The sequence below is a fragment of the Macaca fascicularis genome, chromosome 14 (genome assembly GCF_037993035.2).
Source record: "Macaca fascicularis isolate 582-1 chromosome 14, T2T-MFA8v1.1".
NCBI lineage: Eukaryota > Metazoa > Chordata > Mammalia > Primates > Cercopithecidae > Macaca > Macaca fascicularis.
The window spans coordinates 10638971-10656229 of record NC_088388.1 but is presented as its reverse complement, the minus strand read 5'-3'; the positions used below and the strand labels follow the sequence as shown (position 1 = coordinate 10656229).

Sequence of the window (17259 nt, the reverse complement as noted above, 5' to 3'; positions counted from 1 at the left end):
ACTGTGGCATCATTCTGCTAACTTTATTCTTTATACACAGTTTGGGTAAAGTAAGAACCAAACACTGCTTCCACTCCCCCTATCCTCACTCCACTTTGGGGGCTTTAAAAAGTGACTAACAGTTGATAATCGTAAGGATTCCCAAGACTGCAGAATTTAGTTGTACAGCATAACTGTGCATTTGATCTCTGAAAGAAAATAAGAGACCCTCTAAGAGGTGGTGACCTTAGAATGAGGAGGGGTCAGGGGGTCTTTTATCCCAGATCGGCCTCACACCAGCCTAGGAGATTTCCCCACCTGCAACATAAAGCAGCCTGTAAATTACATATAGCCACAATGCACTTAAATTGAGTCAATCACCATGGAAAATGGGAACTAAATACATCATCAGGTCTTCATTGAAAAAACTTGAGTGGTCACCTGTGATTAGCTCTTCTCCTAAACTAAGGCTGCTGTGACCCTTAAGCTGGCTTTTAAAAATGTATTCAACATACCTCTTAGAAAACTTAGGCTGAAATATTCTTTAAATGACTGATGCAAACAACTTCACAAATACGCATACAAATGTCTGAATAATGTCACTAAGTAACATGGTATATAAATATGTATTCAGAGTAACATTTACATATTGGCCATAATAGCAAGCATACCATTAACAAAAAAAAAAAAAAATCATGGAGACTTCACCTGTTCATGTCAGAATCCCAAGGCAAGGAGGCACACCTAGGCAAGAAGGCCAACTCAACTTGCAGCCTCTAACCTGTGAGGCCGTAACTTCCAACAAAGCAGAAATCACCGGAATCACGACCACAGCCCTTCCCCATCACGGGTGCCCAGCACTTCAGCTGCATTAAGATCAGTGAAGGGCTCATGAAAACAGACTGCTAGGCCCCAACCAAGTTTCTGATTCAGTAACCCTAGGGTATGGCCCAAGAATTTTTACTTCTGGCAGATTCCTAAGGTGATGCTGCTGCTCTGAGACACACTTTGAGCTGGTGTGTTTGGGGCTGTCTCAGTAAACATGTCCACTCTCCTCCTGAGGCCTCTCCCTGCCTGTGGAGGGGGGAAAACCTCTAACTCCTCCGCCCTGGCTTATCTGAACTTTGGCAGTGGGCTTGAGTGATTATAAATTGGTTGCCCCAATTTACCTACTGTTTTTGAGCAGGCAGAGTAATATTGAGGGTGTTAATACTCTGGATCTGAAAAAATACATGAAGGAAAGTAAAAGAACGGCAGTGCACAGCCTGGTGCCATCCATAATCTCCGTTCTCAAGCTTTTAATACTGTCCCCAAAACCCTGGAGGTTCAAACTCACTGGGAATTTACTTTTCAGTCAACTGACAACCCATTCAGGATCTTCCTGAATCCCTGGTGGCCTCCACAACAAAAAGAACAAAGCCCCCTGCCGAGGAGGCCTTGGGCCCGGTGGCAGCGCCCCGCCTCGAGTTCTGCTGGGGAGAGGAAGGCCGAGCCCACGGCGCCTTCCAGCTGAGGCCTTGCAGAGCTCAGCGTGCTCATCCCAAAGCAGTGTGCAGGGCTTTGCCACCTTCAGGAGTCATATATCCACTGTGGTGGCCTGCAGTGCCCAGCATGTCAATCCTTCGGCAGGCCTGATAAATTTTAATAACCAGTGAATTGGGAAGCAGCCTGGTATCTGGTAAAGAACACTGAGTCGGGAGCTAGAATTTTCATTCTAGTTCTTCTACTGTGCCTACCTGGCTGTATGGCCATCTGGGTTCCTGGGCTCCAATTTACCTATCTGTGAAGGGGAGGAGGGTGGTACTAGTGATCTCAGGGCCCTTTCCAATTCTGACAATCTTGAATTATATAAAAATGCTATAAAATCCGTGGTATAAAATCCAACTCCCAAACAGGAAGAGTCAAGGGGACTGGGCCTGAGGCACTTGAACCTTGGGTTCTGGCCTGGGGGTCAGGAGTGAGAGGAGGGACCTCCTCTTTGCCCTTTGCTTTCCCACTCCGAAGCAGGGGCTGGCCCCCGCTGCCAGGGCATCTCTTTCTCCAGACCTAACCCTCAAGTTCCACCCACTAGCCTCCCCGCCCCGACTTTAGGACCGAGGGAACTGTCCCTGCAGCAGCCTGGCTTTGTGAAGAGCAGACAGTAGGGCCCGGAGTCTCCCAGCAAGAGTAACATCAGCACAGCTAGTTGGGGTCCTCCCGTCCCCGCCTCTGCCCTCGCTCCTCCTTCCTTCAGGTCCTCCCTCCACCACCTCTCACAGCTTATCTCTGATACACGCATAATAAATAAGACATTTGCACATAAGGGTGACTGGGTCCTCTGTCCCCGCCCCTCCCCCTTTCATATAAAAGCATTAAATACAGTTTCAAAATAAAATACAAAGAGCAAAAAAGGGCCTGATCTCGGGGCCACCTGTTCTCCACGGGAGAATGAATCTACACATCCCTCTCGGACCTGCCTGGGAGATCGCGGGGCCCCTTCCCTGCCCCACAGGGCCTGGGGCTGCCACGGGGAAAAGAGACCGAGGCCCGGCCCCAGGCCCTGCGGGTTGAGAACCGGCGCCGCATCCACCGCGGACAAAGGGGGATGGGGATGGAGCGGGAATCGAAGGCTGACTGCCGGGACCGCCTGTGCCCCGGGCTCCCCCGGACCTGGTGGCGCCCGACTCTGAGTTTAGGGGTAAGCAAGGGCCCTCGGGGCAAGAGGAGCAAAGGAAAAAAGTGCTAATCCCTTTACAAGATGTCCTGGAGGGCGTGGCAGCGGCCCGGGAGAAGGGTGGAGCCGCCAGGCGCACGGTTCCCACTGAGCCTGCCCCGGAGGTAGGCGCAGCTGGTCCGGCCCGGGCCCCGGGCGCATCGCCCCGCCCTCGGTCCAATGCGCCTTGCCAGCCCGGGAAGGCTCCCGAGCCCCGCGGCCCAGCCTCCCGCTGGAAGCCCCAGTCCGCAGCCGGGGCCTCCGAGAGGCCGAGAATCCCAATTAGGGAAGGGCAGCCAGCAGCCCCCGAGCCGGGAGCCGTGCCTGCCGGCGTGCAAGGCTGCAGAGAACTGGGCCCCCAGCCAGGGCCAGGGCCAGAGCCTGCGTAGCCCCAATACTGACTGACGGCGCCCCCAGTCCCGGCCTGCGGAGGATTCCCTCGCGGGGTGCGGCCGGGAGCGCTCGGCGCTAACACTTGGAGGCCGCTTTGGATTCTCGGAAAACGTGGGCCCTGCGCGGGGAGGGCAGGGCTCTGGGCCGATGGGAGAGTGCGCATTCCCGCAGCGTACCGACTGGCTCAGGGACCCAAGCGGCACCGCGCGAACGCCGGTGGCCCCACCCGATCCCCAGTCTCCGCCCGGCCCGGCCAGCGGGGGGCGCGGCCGCGGGAAGCTCTAACACCTGGCGCGAGGATCTGCCAAGTGGGAGGTCCGGGCGAGCACAGGGCGAGGAGAGCCCGATCCGACCCGACCCGACCCGTGGGCCCGCTAGGCCGTTACGCCCGACACACGGCGCCAGACTTGAGGTCCGCGCCGCCGTCGCGCGGCGCCGGGGCGGGCGGCCCGAAGCCCTCGTGGCCGTAGCAGCGCAGCGCCGCCTCCTCGTAGGCCTCCAGGATAGTCTGGCGCTCCTCGGGCGTGAAGTCCATGGAGAAGGGGTGCACCTGCAGGATGTGGCGCTTGATGGTGCTCACCTTGAGGGTGGCCAGCGCGCCCCCGCACACCATGCACACCAGGCCGCGCCGGCTGCCGTCGTAGTCCATCAGGTACTCGCCCCGCCAGCGCGGCTGGTAGTTCCGCCGCTGCTCCCGGCTGCGGGGCGGGGGCGGCGGCGGGGGAGGCGGCGGCGGCAAGGCGAGTCCCCCGGGATCCTGGCCGTCCTCTTCGTCCTCCTCTTCTTCGGCGGGCCGTTCCAAGGGAGCCCCAGGAGACAGCGGAACGTCGCCTAGGGAGGGACAAAGGGCCGCATTGGCGACGGCGGGGGACAACAGGCCGGGCCCCGCGTCTCATCTCCGGTCACCCCGCCTTTGCCCTTCTATCCCATCCTCCAGTCCCTTCTTCCCCAACAGCGCCCGACCCTCGCTCCCTGCCTGCCCGGGGCCCTGCCCGGCTCTCCCTCTCCGCCTGCTCTGGCCCCACCGCTCACCCCACTCCTCCTCCTCCTCTGGCTCCTCCTCCTCGTCCCCTCCCCCCTCCTCGGAGACTGCGGCTGTGTCCGGGGCGGCGGGGCCCCGGGGGGACTCGGGGCGGGGCAGCCCCAGGGCCAGCAGGTGGGCGGCCTTCTCGCTCCACTCCCGGGCGATGAGGGCCTGGACGGGCCCGCCGAGGCGCGTGGAGCCCGGGTGGCGCCGGCGGATGTGGCGCTCGATGGTGCTCATCTTGAGCGAGGCCAGCGCGCCCCCGCACACCCCGCACACCAGGCCGCGCCGGCCGCCGTCCAGCTCCATGAGGTACTCCAGCCGCCAGCGCTCCTGGGGGTGGCGGCGGTGGGCGCGGCCCCGCGGCGACCGGCCCGGGACCCCCGCCCTCTGGCCCTCGCCCTCCTCCAGCTCCTCCTCCTCCTCTGCGGGCCCGGGCCTCTCAGGGACCCAGCCAGCCTCTTCCTTTACGTCTGGGGGGCTGAGATCCTGAGAGGTGGGGGCTCCAGCAGCGGAGGCCGAGTCCCGGCTCTTTCCGGTCAGGTCCTGGGGGGCGAGGTCATCGCCTGTTGGGGAAGGGGTGAGGGAGAGGGGCTCAGCCTGCTGGCTGGGTTGCCCTTGCTCACGCAGAGGGGTCCATCCTGGCTCCTCACCCCAGCCCCAAGCTAAAGGCCCCAGTCTGTCTGTGTCTGGGGGCGGAGTGAGTGTATGTGTGTGGAGCGCCAGCTCCTGGCCTTCAGCCCTCAGCCCTAAGTCCCTGCCTCCCAGTTTTGGCCAGACCCCACTTCAGAGCCCCAATATGAGGGGGTCTCAGCCTGGGATGGGCCTCGCACCTGGTGGGGACTGGGTGAGCTCAGACAGCGCCTCAGGCTGGCCCCCCCAGGCCTGCAGCAGGGCACTGCGCTGGGGGCCGCTGAGCCCCAGGGAGCCGGGGTGCACCTCCAGCACGTGGGCACGGATGTCGTCCAGGTGCAGGCTGGGCAGTGCCCGACCACAGGCCATGCACACCAGCCGGTTCCCCCGCGGGTCATAGTCCATGAGACACTCGGCCCGGAACCAGTTCTGCAGGGACTCCTTCAGCCTCCTCTCCAGGCGCCGGGCCCCCAGCCCCCTGCTGCCCCCGGCCCTCCGGGAGGCTGAGAGGCGAAGACGCCGAGCCCGGGGTGCCACTGGGCCCCCTCGCCGCTGGCGCCGGCAGCCCCCACCAGCTGGGGCTTTGCCTGAAAGGGTTGGAGGGAAGGAACTGAGACGCTGGCCCCACAGAGCACCCCACTACAGCCACTCTCTCACTTGGGCCCCAGGCCTAACCTTTGCCCTTCTCTTCCTCTCCCCTGAACTCCTAACTTCACCTCCCTAAACCCTCCTCTGCTCACACTTCAAGCACCACCCACACTTCCCCCACAGTGGAATTTAGCCCTGTCCCTGGCCTTCACCGTCAGCCACACCTCTCCAGCACCCTCCCCTTCCCTCACCCACCCCAGCCAGGCCTCCCCGCTCCAAGCCTTGCAATGGCCTGTCTCCCAACCTCTCTCCTTGATATTCAAAAACCACAGAATATCCAAGCTGTCATGGACATCGGAGACCCTCTCACCCCACTGTCCTTCCCCCACCTTTGTATAATAAGGGCAATAAACAGACCCCACCCAGAGAAGGAGCAGTGACTTGCTCAAGAACACCAGCTCCTTGGCAGAGCGGCTGACCCACTGCACCCCACTGGCCACCCAGGCCCCCGCCTCTACAGAATCTGCATTTACCTGGGCCCTTGGGCGGGCAAGCGGGGACACCAGCCCCCTCCTCCTCGTCCTCTTCTTCCTCCTCCTCCTCCTCCTCAGCCCCCTGGACCCCCAGGCCCTCGGCCTCTCCGCAGGCCCCCAGCCCCAGGTGTGCATCCCAGCTGTTGCTGATGACTTCCTTCTCCCGGGGACTCCAGTGCAAGGAGTAGGGGTGCTTTTGGCGGATGTGGCGCTTGATGGTGCTGAGCTTGAGGGTGGCCAGGGAGCTGCCGCACACCATGCACACCATGCCGTGCCGGGCAGGGTTGAAGTCCATCAGGTACTCCAGCCGCCAGTGGTCGTGGTAGTAGCGCCGGTGGTCACGGCCAGGGATGCGGCTTTTTCCAGGCCTTGAAGCCCGGGCCTCACAGTGGTCTGAGTATTTCCTGCCTGAAGATGTTGGTCCCCTGGCCCTGGAGGAGGGCAGGGGGGCACTCCCCCAGGACCCCAAGGCACCCCCTTCCAGCTGAAGATCTTGCCCTGAAGGGGAAAGGGAGAGAGTTTTTCAATCTCTGATTTCCAGGGAAAGAAGCGAGGACTTCAATGGTGAGCCCTGAGAGAGGGAGCTGGGGGAGGGGGTGTTCCGGGGCAGGAAAGGGATGGCAACAGCAATAAAAGGGATGTAGGAGAAGCGGGGAGCCAAAACATTAGCCCTTTACAAAGGGCAAGGACCCTTTAAGAGGAGATCAAGAACAAAAGGACGCAGGGCACTATGGAACTAGCTCTGACTTTTTAAAAAATAAGGTGAGGGCCAAGGAGCCAGCCAGCTCTGTAAGGTGCCCTTTCTGGACAAGAGCTGTAGGGAGAAAGCCGGGAGAGCAGCAGGCCAGGGCGGTTCCAGCCGGAGCAGAGCAGGCAGTGGGGCCAGACAAACAAAGGGGGCATCTGTCTGCAGCCAGGGCTGCATCCGGGACCCACCCGCCTGGGGACCCCGCCAGGAGGGCCCCACCCACAAGTCTTCTCCCTTTTGCCAGTAATGCTTCAAATACAGCCTCCTGAGAGTCCCATTTTGGGGATGGGCTAGGCCTTGTCAGTTCCCCAAATCTAGGCCCCCAGATGGGAGGGATCCCTAAGACAAAGCTGCCAACATCTCCAGGGAAAGGAGTTTCTGAGACCAAAACTTCTCCAGATTCTGGAGGAGCCAATGACCCTGAAAAGGGATAGGAGGAGGGCCACCAGTGGCAACTAATGACACTGCGGCAGGGAGTGGCCACCATCCACTGAAGCCCATTAAGTCTTTCTGGGGCTTTATTTGCTGCTCTGGCAGGGAGCTGGCCACTGCCCAGCAGTCAGAAGGGCGGGCACTGGAGAGGCCCCACTAACCCAATGGCGTTCCCTGTGTCAGACACCCACCCAGAGCAGTCCCCTACCCTCCCTACAGTTCCCACCCCTCTTGATTTAGAAAAATGGTCTCCTGGGCACACAAGCAGGTTCTGGTCATTCTCCCGGTGGAGAATCACAGGGTTGGGAAAACAAAAGACAGGATCAGAAAGGGCTCCTGTCACCCTTGTGGAAGTTTTTTTTATTTTAGTTTTTATTTAAGTAGATCCATAGAATCTACTGGCTTTGGAGTCATAGGCTTGGGTTCAAGTCCTGGCTTCACTGGTAACTTGCTCTGTGACCTTTGATAGGTCATGTCCACCCTCTGGGCCTGGGCTTCTTTGTCTGCAAAGACACTGGCTAGCTGGCTGGTCTCTAAGCATCCTTCTTCCAGCGCTGGATCCAGGCTAGCCTAAGGTGGATTGGCCCTTTAAGAGCCGAAAAAGGGGGAGGAGCCGAGGTTCTTTAAAAACAAAAGGGGATGGGGCGTTTCTGGGAGGGGAGAGACCGGGAGGGGAGCCTGGAGATTCGGGCTGAGTCTCCCTGGCCTGAAGGAAACCTTCAAGGGTCTTAAGGCGTGACCCTGCAGCCGGGAAATGAGTAAACAGTCTCCTTTGAGAGCGAACGAGGAAAACTGGCTGGTTCCGCTAGAGCTGACAAATTAGGGCAAAAAAAATTCTGAAAAGAAGGGAAGGGAGAATGCACGGGCTGGAGGGGTGTCTGTCTGCCTTTGTGGGGGAACCCATCGCTTTAAAAACTGCCCGCGGTGGGAAAAGATGTTGTGAGCCCCCTGGGCGCAAGCGATGCACTTTCCTAGGGAGAACGTGGGAGAAAAGAAAAAGGGTGCATGTCTCTCACAAGGCCACGAGACGAGAGGAGCAGCCCGATTTACAACAGCAGAGTTCGGAGCTGAGCTCAGCTCCGCTGGGGAAAAGCCCCCGAAGGGGACCCAGGGTCTGGATGGACTTTTAAGAGACAGCCCGATTAGAGAGACAACCTGGGAGTCTGAAAGAGAAAGGGGCGGGGGCCGCAAGTCCACAAGCCTCGCTCCGTGGCGCCCTGCCCAGTGGGGCCCCTCGGGCCTGGCCCCCAAGGCGGGGCGCTGCGGTCGGCCGCGGGGCCCTTTAAGGGGGAGGCGAGCCGCCCAAGCCCCGCGGGCCGACCCCGGTAGCTGGGCGGGGGACTCCCCCGCCAGCCCTGCAGCCGCGCTCCGCGCCCACCAGGTGGCGCCCCCGGCCGCCCTGCCCGCGTCCCCCGCTTTGTTCGGCGGCGGAGAGGGGCCCCGAGCCGCAGCCCTCCCCTCCCCCACGCCGGGGCCCCCGCCCGGACCGCCGGCCCCAGCTCTTACCGCCTTCGTCTTCTTCCGGCTCCGCGCTGCCGCTCGATCCGGCGGGCGGCAGCCGTCGGCCCCGTGCCGAGGCCACTGCTGGCCCGGGGCCGCCCCTGCCGCCGCTGCTCCGGCTCCGGTGGTCCCCACCGGGCTCCATGCGCTGCGCTGCGGAGCGGGGCCCCGGGGCGGCGGGGCGCGGGGCCGCGGGGCTGGCGGCAGCCCGCGCGGAGCGCTCGCTGCGCGGGGCCCCGGGGCGCGGGGCGCATGCACGGGGCGGCCGGCCGCACGGACGGCAGGCTGCTCGCTCGGCGGCGCGGGCTGGACCGGGGTGGGGATTCCTGTCTGGGGCCCCTGGGGCTCCTTTAAGGGCTCCTGGGTAAATTTAAAGGGGCCGCGCGCTATTTCCTCCTGCCAGCTCGCGGGGGGCTGGGGGGAAAGGCGGGAGGCAACGAGCCCAGCCGAGGCTCAGCAGCCTGCGCCGGGTCCGGACGCTAGGGGCACGGACCTCGCCGCCCCCGCGGGCCCGCACCGCCGCCTCCGGGGCTCCGGTCCCGGCTCCCGAAGGGTCACCGAGGTGGCGAGGGGTGCCCGCGTCCCCTGCGACGCGCTTCCACCCGGGCTCGGCTTGCGGCCACCGCCCCCTCGGGGTATCTCAGCGCCGGGAGCGCCCGCTGGGGAGGCCGGGGTCCCTGCCCGGGGCTGCCTCCCGCCGCGCAAGCGGGTCGCGAGCTCGGTGCGGGCCCCGGAGCGGCCGCTACTGGCAGGGGCCCCAGATGGCTGCGGCCCCGCCGAGAGGGTGGAGCCGTGGGGGCGGCCGCGCCCCCTCCCGCGGGAGCCGCCCGGGAGCGCTGAGAGCTCGAGCTTCTCATGGGAGGGGCGGACAGGCGAGGCTCCCCCGAGCCAGCCAGGGGTGGGGGCGGCCGCCGCAATGACTCGGGCTGGGGAGAGGGGCGCACAGCATACCCGCGGAGAGCCGGCTGCGCCGGGTCCCGACCCTGCGGGGCGGAGGTGGCCCCAGGTTAGAAGCCGGGAGGAGAGGGCGTGCGCGGCGGTGACTCAGGATCCTGCCCCCGCAGGCCTGGGGGTGCCTGACGAGCCCCTGACGCAGCCCCAGACCCCTGTCCCGGCCCTAGGAAGCGAAGAATGCTGGCCCCGGGCGGGGTGTCGGACATCTGGGGAGGCGCGTTACCACGGCTGAGAAGCGCTGGGCGGACCCTGGCTGCAGGTCCCGCGGCGCCCCCGGGCTCCCAGCTCCCGAGAAGCGGAGCGCAGGGACTGTGAGAGGCAGCCGGAGCGCAGCAGCCTGGGGTCCTCCTGCGAGGACCGGCGGGAGGAGCAGGTGCTCGCTTTGCCTGAGGTTGGGCGCCCACAACAAAGGCGATTCCTGGACATCCAAATTACAGGGTGCGAGAGGCCTGCAGGGTCTTCTTGTCTGGAGGCGGGTTTTGTTCCCTGCACTGGGGAGGTACCCAGCGGTCGCCGATGGCAGTTCGTCCGCTCCTCACCGCCTACTGTGTGCCCTCATGCTTTCAGACGCTGGACACACAGCAGTGGAGAAGATGGGCAAGACTGATACTGCCTGTGACTTTCCTTTTCAGAGGCACCCACAGCCTCTGAAAAGGAAACCGCTCCAGCCTTTCGGGAGCCATGGCAATTAAATTACTTGGAACACAGGAAACCTGGCCCCAATGTGTTTCTGAGGAGGGGACAAAAACTAAGATTTCTTAAGTGCCTCTGGGCTCTGTCGCCGCGGAAATGTCCCATCTCTTCCCCAGCCCCCATGTTGACGTGCTTGAGATTCCACCTTGGGTAAACTAAGTCTCCGTTTCACAACTCTGCTCTCTTCGCGGCAGGCCCTGGGCTCAGGCAGGCGGGGGCGGAGGGGGTTGCACTGACTCTCACCCACTTGGGGTCAGAGGCCCTGATGCTGATGGGTGCCACGCAGGACCCTGAGAGGGGAGATTCCTTAATTCATTATGTCCCTCACCTGTGCCAGGCCCGGGAACACAAAGGGGAAGTGAGACAGAGACCTGGGCTTCACACTCTTCTAAGTAGTATGGTTTAAAAAAAAAAAAAAAAGGAAAGAAAGGAAAAGAAGCTAAAAGAGCCTAATGTCCTAAAATGAAAGAAGCCTGTTCTTCCGGGACCGAGAGCCCTCGTGCTTTATTCTAGTTTAGTTGCTCGCCCCACAGGGAACCAATGCTGAGGGCCAGCCCCTGTGAGACTCTCGTGTCTGTCCTTGCAGTGCTCTGCGTGTATAAAGAGGGTAATTTTCTTACCAAAAGAAAGGTATCGGCCGGGCGCGGTGGCTCAAGCCTGTAATCCCAGCACTTTGGGAGGCCGAGGCAGGCGGATCACGAGGTCAGGAGATCGAGACCATCCTGGCTAACACGGTGAAACCCCGTCTCTACTAAAAATACAAAAAGAAATTAGCCGGGCGTGGTGGCGGGCGCCTGTAGTCCCAGCTACTCCGGAGGCTGAGGCAGGAGAATGGCGTGAACCCGGGAGGCGGAGCTTGCAGTGAGCCGAGATCGCGCCACTGCACTCCAGCCTGGGCGACAGAGCGAGACTCCGTCTCAAAAAAAAAAAAAAAAAAAAGAAAAAGAAAGGTATCGAAGCCACCTGGAGCCACCTTCAACAACCTCTGCCCTCCCCTTCCCACCCACATTCTGCGCCTCAGGAATGGCTGCACCCTCGGCAATTCTGAGAGTTTCCCACTCACTACTTGAACCCCGCAGCGGCCCCGTGAAGCTGGAACTTCGTTGTCGGGATGAAGAAATCGAGACAGAGTCAAGAGCCTTGCGCAAGGCCATTCATTTATTTATGCACTTCTTTTCTTGTTCAGAAAGCAGTCCTAAGTGATGAGAACGGGGCTGGGAGTGCAGAGACTTAATCACATAATGCAGGGGGGTACCCCCCCAACCTCACTGGGGGAAGGGGAAACCAATGGCAGTCAGTCAGGGTCACATTCTCACTTTCTCAGGCCTTAGGTGCTTTTGTCTTCATGAAGTATCTTCATCTATTTTTAAAAAATTTTAAATAGTTCAGCATATTTTCATGGACCCTACGCATTTATTTTTTTGATTGAGAAAAAAGCACACTTTCTTTGACTCTTACATTTTTTTTTTCATCTAACTTTAAAATAAAACATTTTCAGGAGCCCCTAAAAGCCTAAAAGTACCTTACACTCTGCACCAGTGCCTCCGGTGCCCTGGGTCCCCAGCCCTGACTGCAGTCGAGGGTGATAAGCACCAAGGGAGAAGGAAGCCCCCGGAAGGGTCCGCCAAGCGGAGACTTCCTAAGGAGGGCAAAAGCAAGACTAGACAGACCAGGAGGAGAAAGGGAATAAGGGTTTCCTGGCAGGGGCTGGGGAAACTCCGGGTGAAGAAGGGTTTCAGGTGGGAGAGTCAGAAAAGGAAATAGAAATTGGCAGGGACTAGAGCCTTAGGTGCCATGTGGAGAGTCTGAGTTTGTCCTGAAGGCACTGGCAATGCTCAGAATTGTGGACAATTATGGAGGCAGCTGGGAGAACGCTGCGGAGAGGGACAGCAACAAAGACCCAAGTCAGGGCAGCAGCCCCAGGGCCGATGGAGAGGAGGCAAAAGATTTGAGCAGGGCCATAGCACATCATGGTGTAAACTTCACTGCATTGAGGAGGAAGAGGAGGCAGTGGCAACTGGAGGATGAATACCAGCTGAGTGAGGAGGAGGAAGAGGAGGGAAAGCAGGAGGAGGAGGGGAAGGAGGAGGAGGAAGGGGAGGCAACTGGAGGATGAATACCAGCAGAGCCAGGAAAAAGGATACCTCTTCTCACCAAGGGGCTATTTCTTACCTAAGTGATATACCTAAAAGTTGCTTATGCCCGGGGCAGGGGTTGGGGAATGTTGAGGGGTAGTAGTGGTTCTAGCTTGAGCATATCAAGAAGATAGAATTACAGGACATGGGCCTGCTTGAATGTGATGATCTGGGAAAGGGCCTGCTAACTCCCAAGTAACTGGATTGAGAGGACGGGGCTATAAAAAGAAAAATAGATTTGGAGATAGAAAATGAGGTTACAGGTCAGGCGAGGTGGCTCACGCCTATTACAGCACTTTGGGAGGCTGAGGTGGGTGGTTCACCTGAGGTTGGGAGTTCGAGACCAGCCTGACCAACATGGTGAAACCCCATCTCTACTAAAAATACAAAAATTAGCTGGGCGTGGTGGCGCGGGCCTGTAATCCCAGCTCCTCGGGAGGCTGAGGCAGGAGAATAGCTTGAACCCAGGAGGTGGAGGTTGCAGTGAGCTGTGATTATGCCATTGCACTCCAGCCTGGGCGACAAGAGTGAAATGCCATCTCAAAATAAAAAAAAAAAAAGAGAAAGAAAACAAAATGAGGTCACAACCTGAGAACTTTGGAGCCCATTTCAAACCCAGAACTCCTGATTTTTACACCTTCCCTCTTCCATTGTCTAACTCAGATTCTACTTAGTCCCCTATCTGCTGTCTCTGGCCAGCCCTAGGACTTCTGAGGTTGTTGGTCCCAGCCTGCAAGGGCCAGTGTCTCCCAAGGGCGCAACCTTCTCCTAGTGCTTCAGTGGCTCCTTGGACAGGTCCCATTAAAGGAAGGGCCATTGACAACAAAAACGGAGGAACTGTGAATTGTGTTCCCAAAGGATAGTTTTTAAGGAGGTAAAACATTAACCTCCCTAGACCCAAATTTGTGACAAATTCTGGATTCTACTTTTCAGGATGTCTCAGAACTAAAAAAACAAATGCTGGTTCTAAAAGTAGCCCTCAACATTCTCCAGAGAGCAGACCCAAACTCTTTCAAAAAACTAAGATCAGTCATACAGGCTGTAATGTTAAAGGAACTTTCTATGTAGATTGTAAATTAAATCATCCCTTGTAAAATCCCAAAGGAATTTCAAACTTAAAGATTATATCTGGCCGGGCACAGTGGCTCACGCCTGTAATCCCAGAACTTTGGGAGGCTGAGGTGGGCGGATCACAAGATCAGGAGATCGAGACCATCCTGGCTAACTCGGTGAAACCCTGTCTCTACTAAAAAAAAATACAAAAAATTAGCCGGGCGTGGTGGCGGGCGTCTGTAGTCCCAGCTACTCGGGAGGCTGAGGCAGGAGAATGGCGTGAACCCGGGAGGCGGAGCTTGCAGTGAGCCGAGATCACGCCACTGCACTCCAGCCTGGGCGACAGAGCGAGACTCCATCTCAAAAAAAAAAAAAAAAAAGATTATATCCAGGTCTAAGCCAAAACCTTGGGCTTTGAATGTGTGTTGAGGGAAGAGGGTGTGGAATTTTATTTTATTTATTTATTTATTTGAGATGGAGTTTTGCTCGTCACCCAGGCTGGAGTGCAATGGTTCACTGCAACCTCCACATCCCGGGTTCAAGTGATTCTCCTGCCTCAGCTTCCTGAGTAGCTGGGATTACAGGCGCCCGCTACCACACCCAGCTAATTTTTGTATTTTGAGTAGAGACAGGGTTTCACCATGTTGGCCAGGCTGGTCTCAAACTCCTGACTTCAGGTGATCTGCCCACCTCAGCCTCCCAAAGTGCTGGGATTACAGCCGTGAGCCATTGCGCCTGGCCAGGTGTGGAATTTTAACCCCCAGATGCTTAAATTTGAAACTAAAGCAGCCAATAAAGTTTTTGTTTTGGGAAAAGAGAAAGCTGGCAATGTTTCCCAGTGTTAACTTGAGTGTTCAGTACAGGTGACTAGGATGTGATATCCCAGACGACCAGTCACAGATGAGAAAGAAAGCAACTTGTCCAAAACACAGCTAGCAACTGGTGAAGAGAAGAGTTAACCCAGAGCCCATCTCCAAATCCCTGACACTTCAAAACAGTTTTTTGTTTTTTTTGTTTTTTTGTTTTTTTGTTTTTTTTGACACAGAGTCTTGCTCTGTGCCCCAGGCTGGAGTGCAGTGGCGTGATCTCGGCTCACTGCAAGCTCCGCTCCCCCGGGTTCACACCATTCTCCTGCCTCAGCCTCCCGAGTAGCTGGGACTACAGGCGCCCGCCACCTCGCCCGGCTAATTTTCTTGTATTTTTAGTAGAGACGGGGTTTCACCGTGTTAGCCAGGATGGTCTCGATCTCCTGACCTCATGATCCGCCCGTCTCGGCCTCCCAAAGTGCTGGGATTACAGGCTTGAGCCACCGCACCCGGCCTCAAAACAGTTTTTAAAATGATAAACCATTTCAAACCTACATTTAAAAATATGTTATACAGTATCCATTTTGACATGTTTGCTGCCTAACACTTTTTAAGAAATAAAATATTACGGAGACGGTACAAGCTCCCCCTCCACATGCCGTCATGGTGCTTGTTCCCCAAGTTAACCCTTCCTGAAGCCACTGCTTATCATTGCCATCCAGGCTCTGACACTTTCACTGCCCGCATATCCAGAAACAATATAAATCAATGACTCGTGTTTTTTTGTTTGTTTGTGTTTTGGTTTTTGAGACTGAGTTTCACTCTTGTTGCCCAGGCTGGAGTGCAGTGGCACGATCTTGGCTCACTGCAACCTTTGCCTCCAGGGTACAAGCGATTTTCCTGCCTCAGCCGCCTGAGTAGCTGGGATTACAGGCACCCACTACCACACCCAGCTAATTTTTGTATTTTTACTAGAGACGGGGTTTTACCACGTTGGTCAGGCTGGTCTTGAACTCCTGACCTCAGGTGATCCACCCACCTCAGCCTCCCAAAGTGCTGGGATTACAGGAGTGAGCCACTGTGCCCAGACTCATGTTTTTAAGCTTTTAGTAAATGGTATCACTCCATTCTTATAAATCTGGAACTTTCCTCACTTCCCCCACACCACACAGTGTATCTCAAGCAAGTTCATTTATTCATTCATTCTTTTATCCAACGGTTGCTTACTGAACACCTGTTGTAGATATTGCCACCAAGGTCGACTCACAGGTAAAAACTCTAGCTCTCCCACTCTGATTTCAGATTCCCTCCTTCCCCTTGAAGAGCTTCTCTGTCTGATGAAGAATTCTTCCTTCCTTTCTTTTAATTTTTGTATTGTTTTCTTTTTTTGAGACAGGGTCTTCCTCTGTTACCCAGGCTGGAGTACAGTGGCACGATCATAGCTCACTACAGCCTCAACCTCCTGGAAGAAAGCGATCCTCACCCCTCAGCCTCCTTAGTAGTGAGAATACATGCACGCACCACCATGCCCAGCTGTTTTTTGTTTGTTTGTTTTGAGACTGAGTCTCGCTGTGTCTCCCAGGCTGGAGTGTAGTGGCGCGATCTCTGCTTACTGCAACCTCCACCTCCCGGGTTCAAGCAATTCTCTGCCTCGGCCTTCTGAGTAGCTGGGATTACAGGCACCCACCACCACACCCGGCTAATTTTTGTATTTTTAATAGAGATGGAGTTTCTCCATCTTGGCCAGGCTGATCCTGAATTCCTGATTTCGTGATCCACCTGCCTTGGCCTCCCAAAGTGCTGGGATTACAGGCGTGAGCCACCACACCTGGCCTAATGTTTGTATTTTTGTAGACATGAGGTTTCACTGTGTTGCCCATGCTGGTCTCAAAGTCCTGAACTCAGGCGATCCTCCCACCTCAACCTCCCAAAAGTTCTGGGATTACAAGCTTGAGCCACTACGCCAGGCTTCTCTCTTTTTAAAATTGTGGTAAGAACACTTAACATGAGATCTATCTTCTAAACAAGCTTTTAAATGTACAGTGCACTATTGTTGACCATAGGCACTAGGTTCTACAGCAGATCTCCAGAGCCTATTCATCTTATTTAACTAAAACTTTATGCTCATTGACTGGGCACCGTGGATCACGCCCATAATCCCAGCACTTTGGGAGGCCAAAAAGGTTGGATCACCTGAGATCAGGAGTTTGAGATGAGCCTGAACAACATGGTGAAACCCCTGTCTCTACTAAAAATACAAAAATTAGCCAGGCATGGTGGCACACGCCTGTAGTCCCAGCTACTCAGAAAGCTGAGGCAGGAGAATCGCTTGAACCCGGGAGGCAGAAGTTACAGTGAGCCAAGATCATGCCACTGCACTCCAGCCTGGGAAACAGAATGAGACTCCGTCTCAAAAAAAAAAAAAAAACTAGGCCGGGTGCGGTGGCTCATGCCTGTAATCCCAGCACTTTGGGAGGCCGAGGCAGGCGGATCACGAGGTAAGGAGATTGAGACCATCCTGGCTAACACGGTAAAACCCCATCTCTACTAAAAATACAAAAAATTAGCCAGGCGTGGTGGCGGGCACCTGTAGTACCAGCTATTTGGGAGGCTGAGGCAAAAGAATGCCATGAACCCGGGAGGTGGAGCTTGCAGTAAGCCGAGATATGCCACTGCACTCCAGCCTGGGTGACAGAGCGAGACTCCATCTCAAAAAAAAAAAAAAAAAAAAAAAAATCAAGAGCTAGCAAGAAGCAATTCACACTTCAGGAAAAACATGTGGCTGGCAAATAAAAGCTCAACTTTACTTGCATTCAAGGAACTGCCACTGCAAGATATAGTTAATCATTCATCTGATTGGCAAAGATTTAAAAGGTTGATATGATCAGGGAAGGTATGCGGATAGGGGAACACACAGCTGGGAATATGTGTAGTAGGGCCACAGTGGAAGGCAACTTGGCCAATTCTGTTTAAATCTGAAAATGCACATACTCCTAAATGCATTGTGATATCCTGGATTGATCTTGGAACAGAAAAGAACATTAATTAAAAGAGGAGTGTTATGAAAATAAATTGTGTCCCAGAAAATTCATATGT

The 17259-nt window shown here is 56.7% G+C and overlaps 1 protein-coding gene across 5 annotated transcripts; it reads right to left on the bottom strand.

Annotated features, from left to right (window-relative positions):
- Positions 1-2: 2 nt before the first annotated feature.
- ZFTA (zinc finger translocation associated) lies at positions 3-8820 on the bottom strand. Of its 5 annotated transcripts, none has more exons than XM_045372022.2 (5): positions 8529-8820; positions 5843-6340; positions 4922-5308; positions 4097-4654; positions 3-3895 (listed from the first exon to the last, which is right to left on the bottom strand). In XM_045372022.2, the coding sequence occupies exons 1-5, from the start codon at positions 8665-8667 to the stop codon at positions 3447-3449; spliced, it is 2031 nt and encodes a 676-aa protein (XP_045227957.2). In that variant the 5' UTR covers positions 8668-8820; the 3' UTR covers positions 3-3446. The 5 variants fall into 5 exon arrangements, with proteins under 5 accessions (XP_045227957.2, XP_073869498.1, XP_073869497.1 ...); XM_074013397.1 differs by having other exon boundaries at positions 4560-4654; XM_074013396.1 differs by lacking the exon at positions 4097-4654.
- Positions 8821-17259: the final 8439 nt, after the last annotated feature.

Coding starts and splice junctions, on each gene's coding strand:
- ZFTA (XM_045372022.2), bottom strand. CDS start 8,667: ATGGAGCCCGGTGGGGACCACCGGAGCCGGAGCAGCGGCGGCAGGGGC. Junction 5,309..5,842: donor TTGCCCGCCCAAGGGCCCAG/GTAAATGCAGAT, acceptor CAACCCTTTCAG/GCAAAGCCCCAGCTGGTGGG. Junction 3,896..4,096: donor AGAGGAGGAGGAGGAGTGGG/GTGAGCGGTGGG, acceptor GTCCCTCCCTAG/GCGACGTTCCGCTGTCTCCT.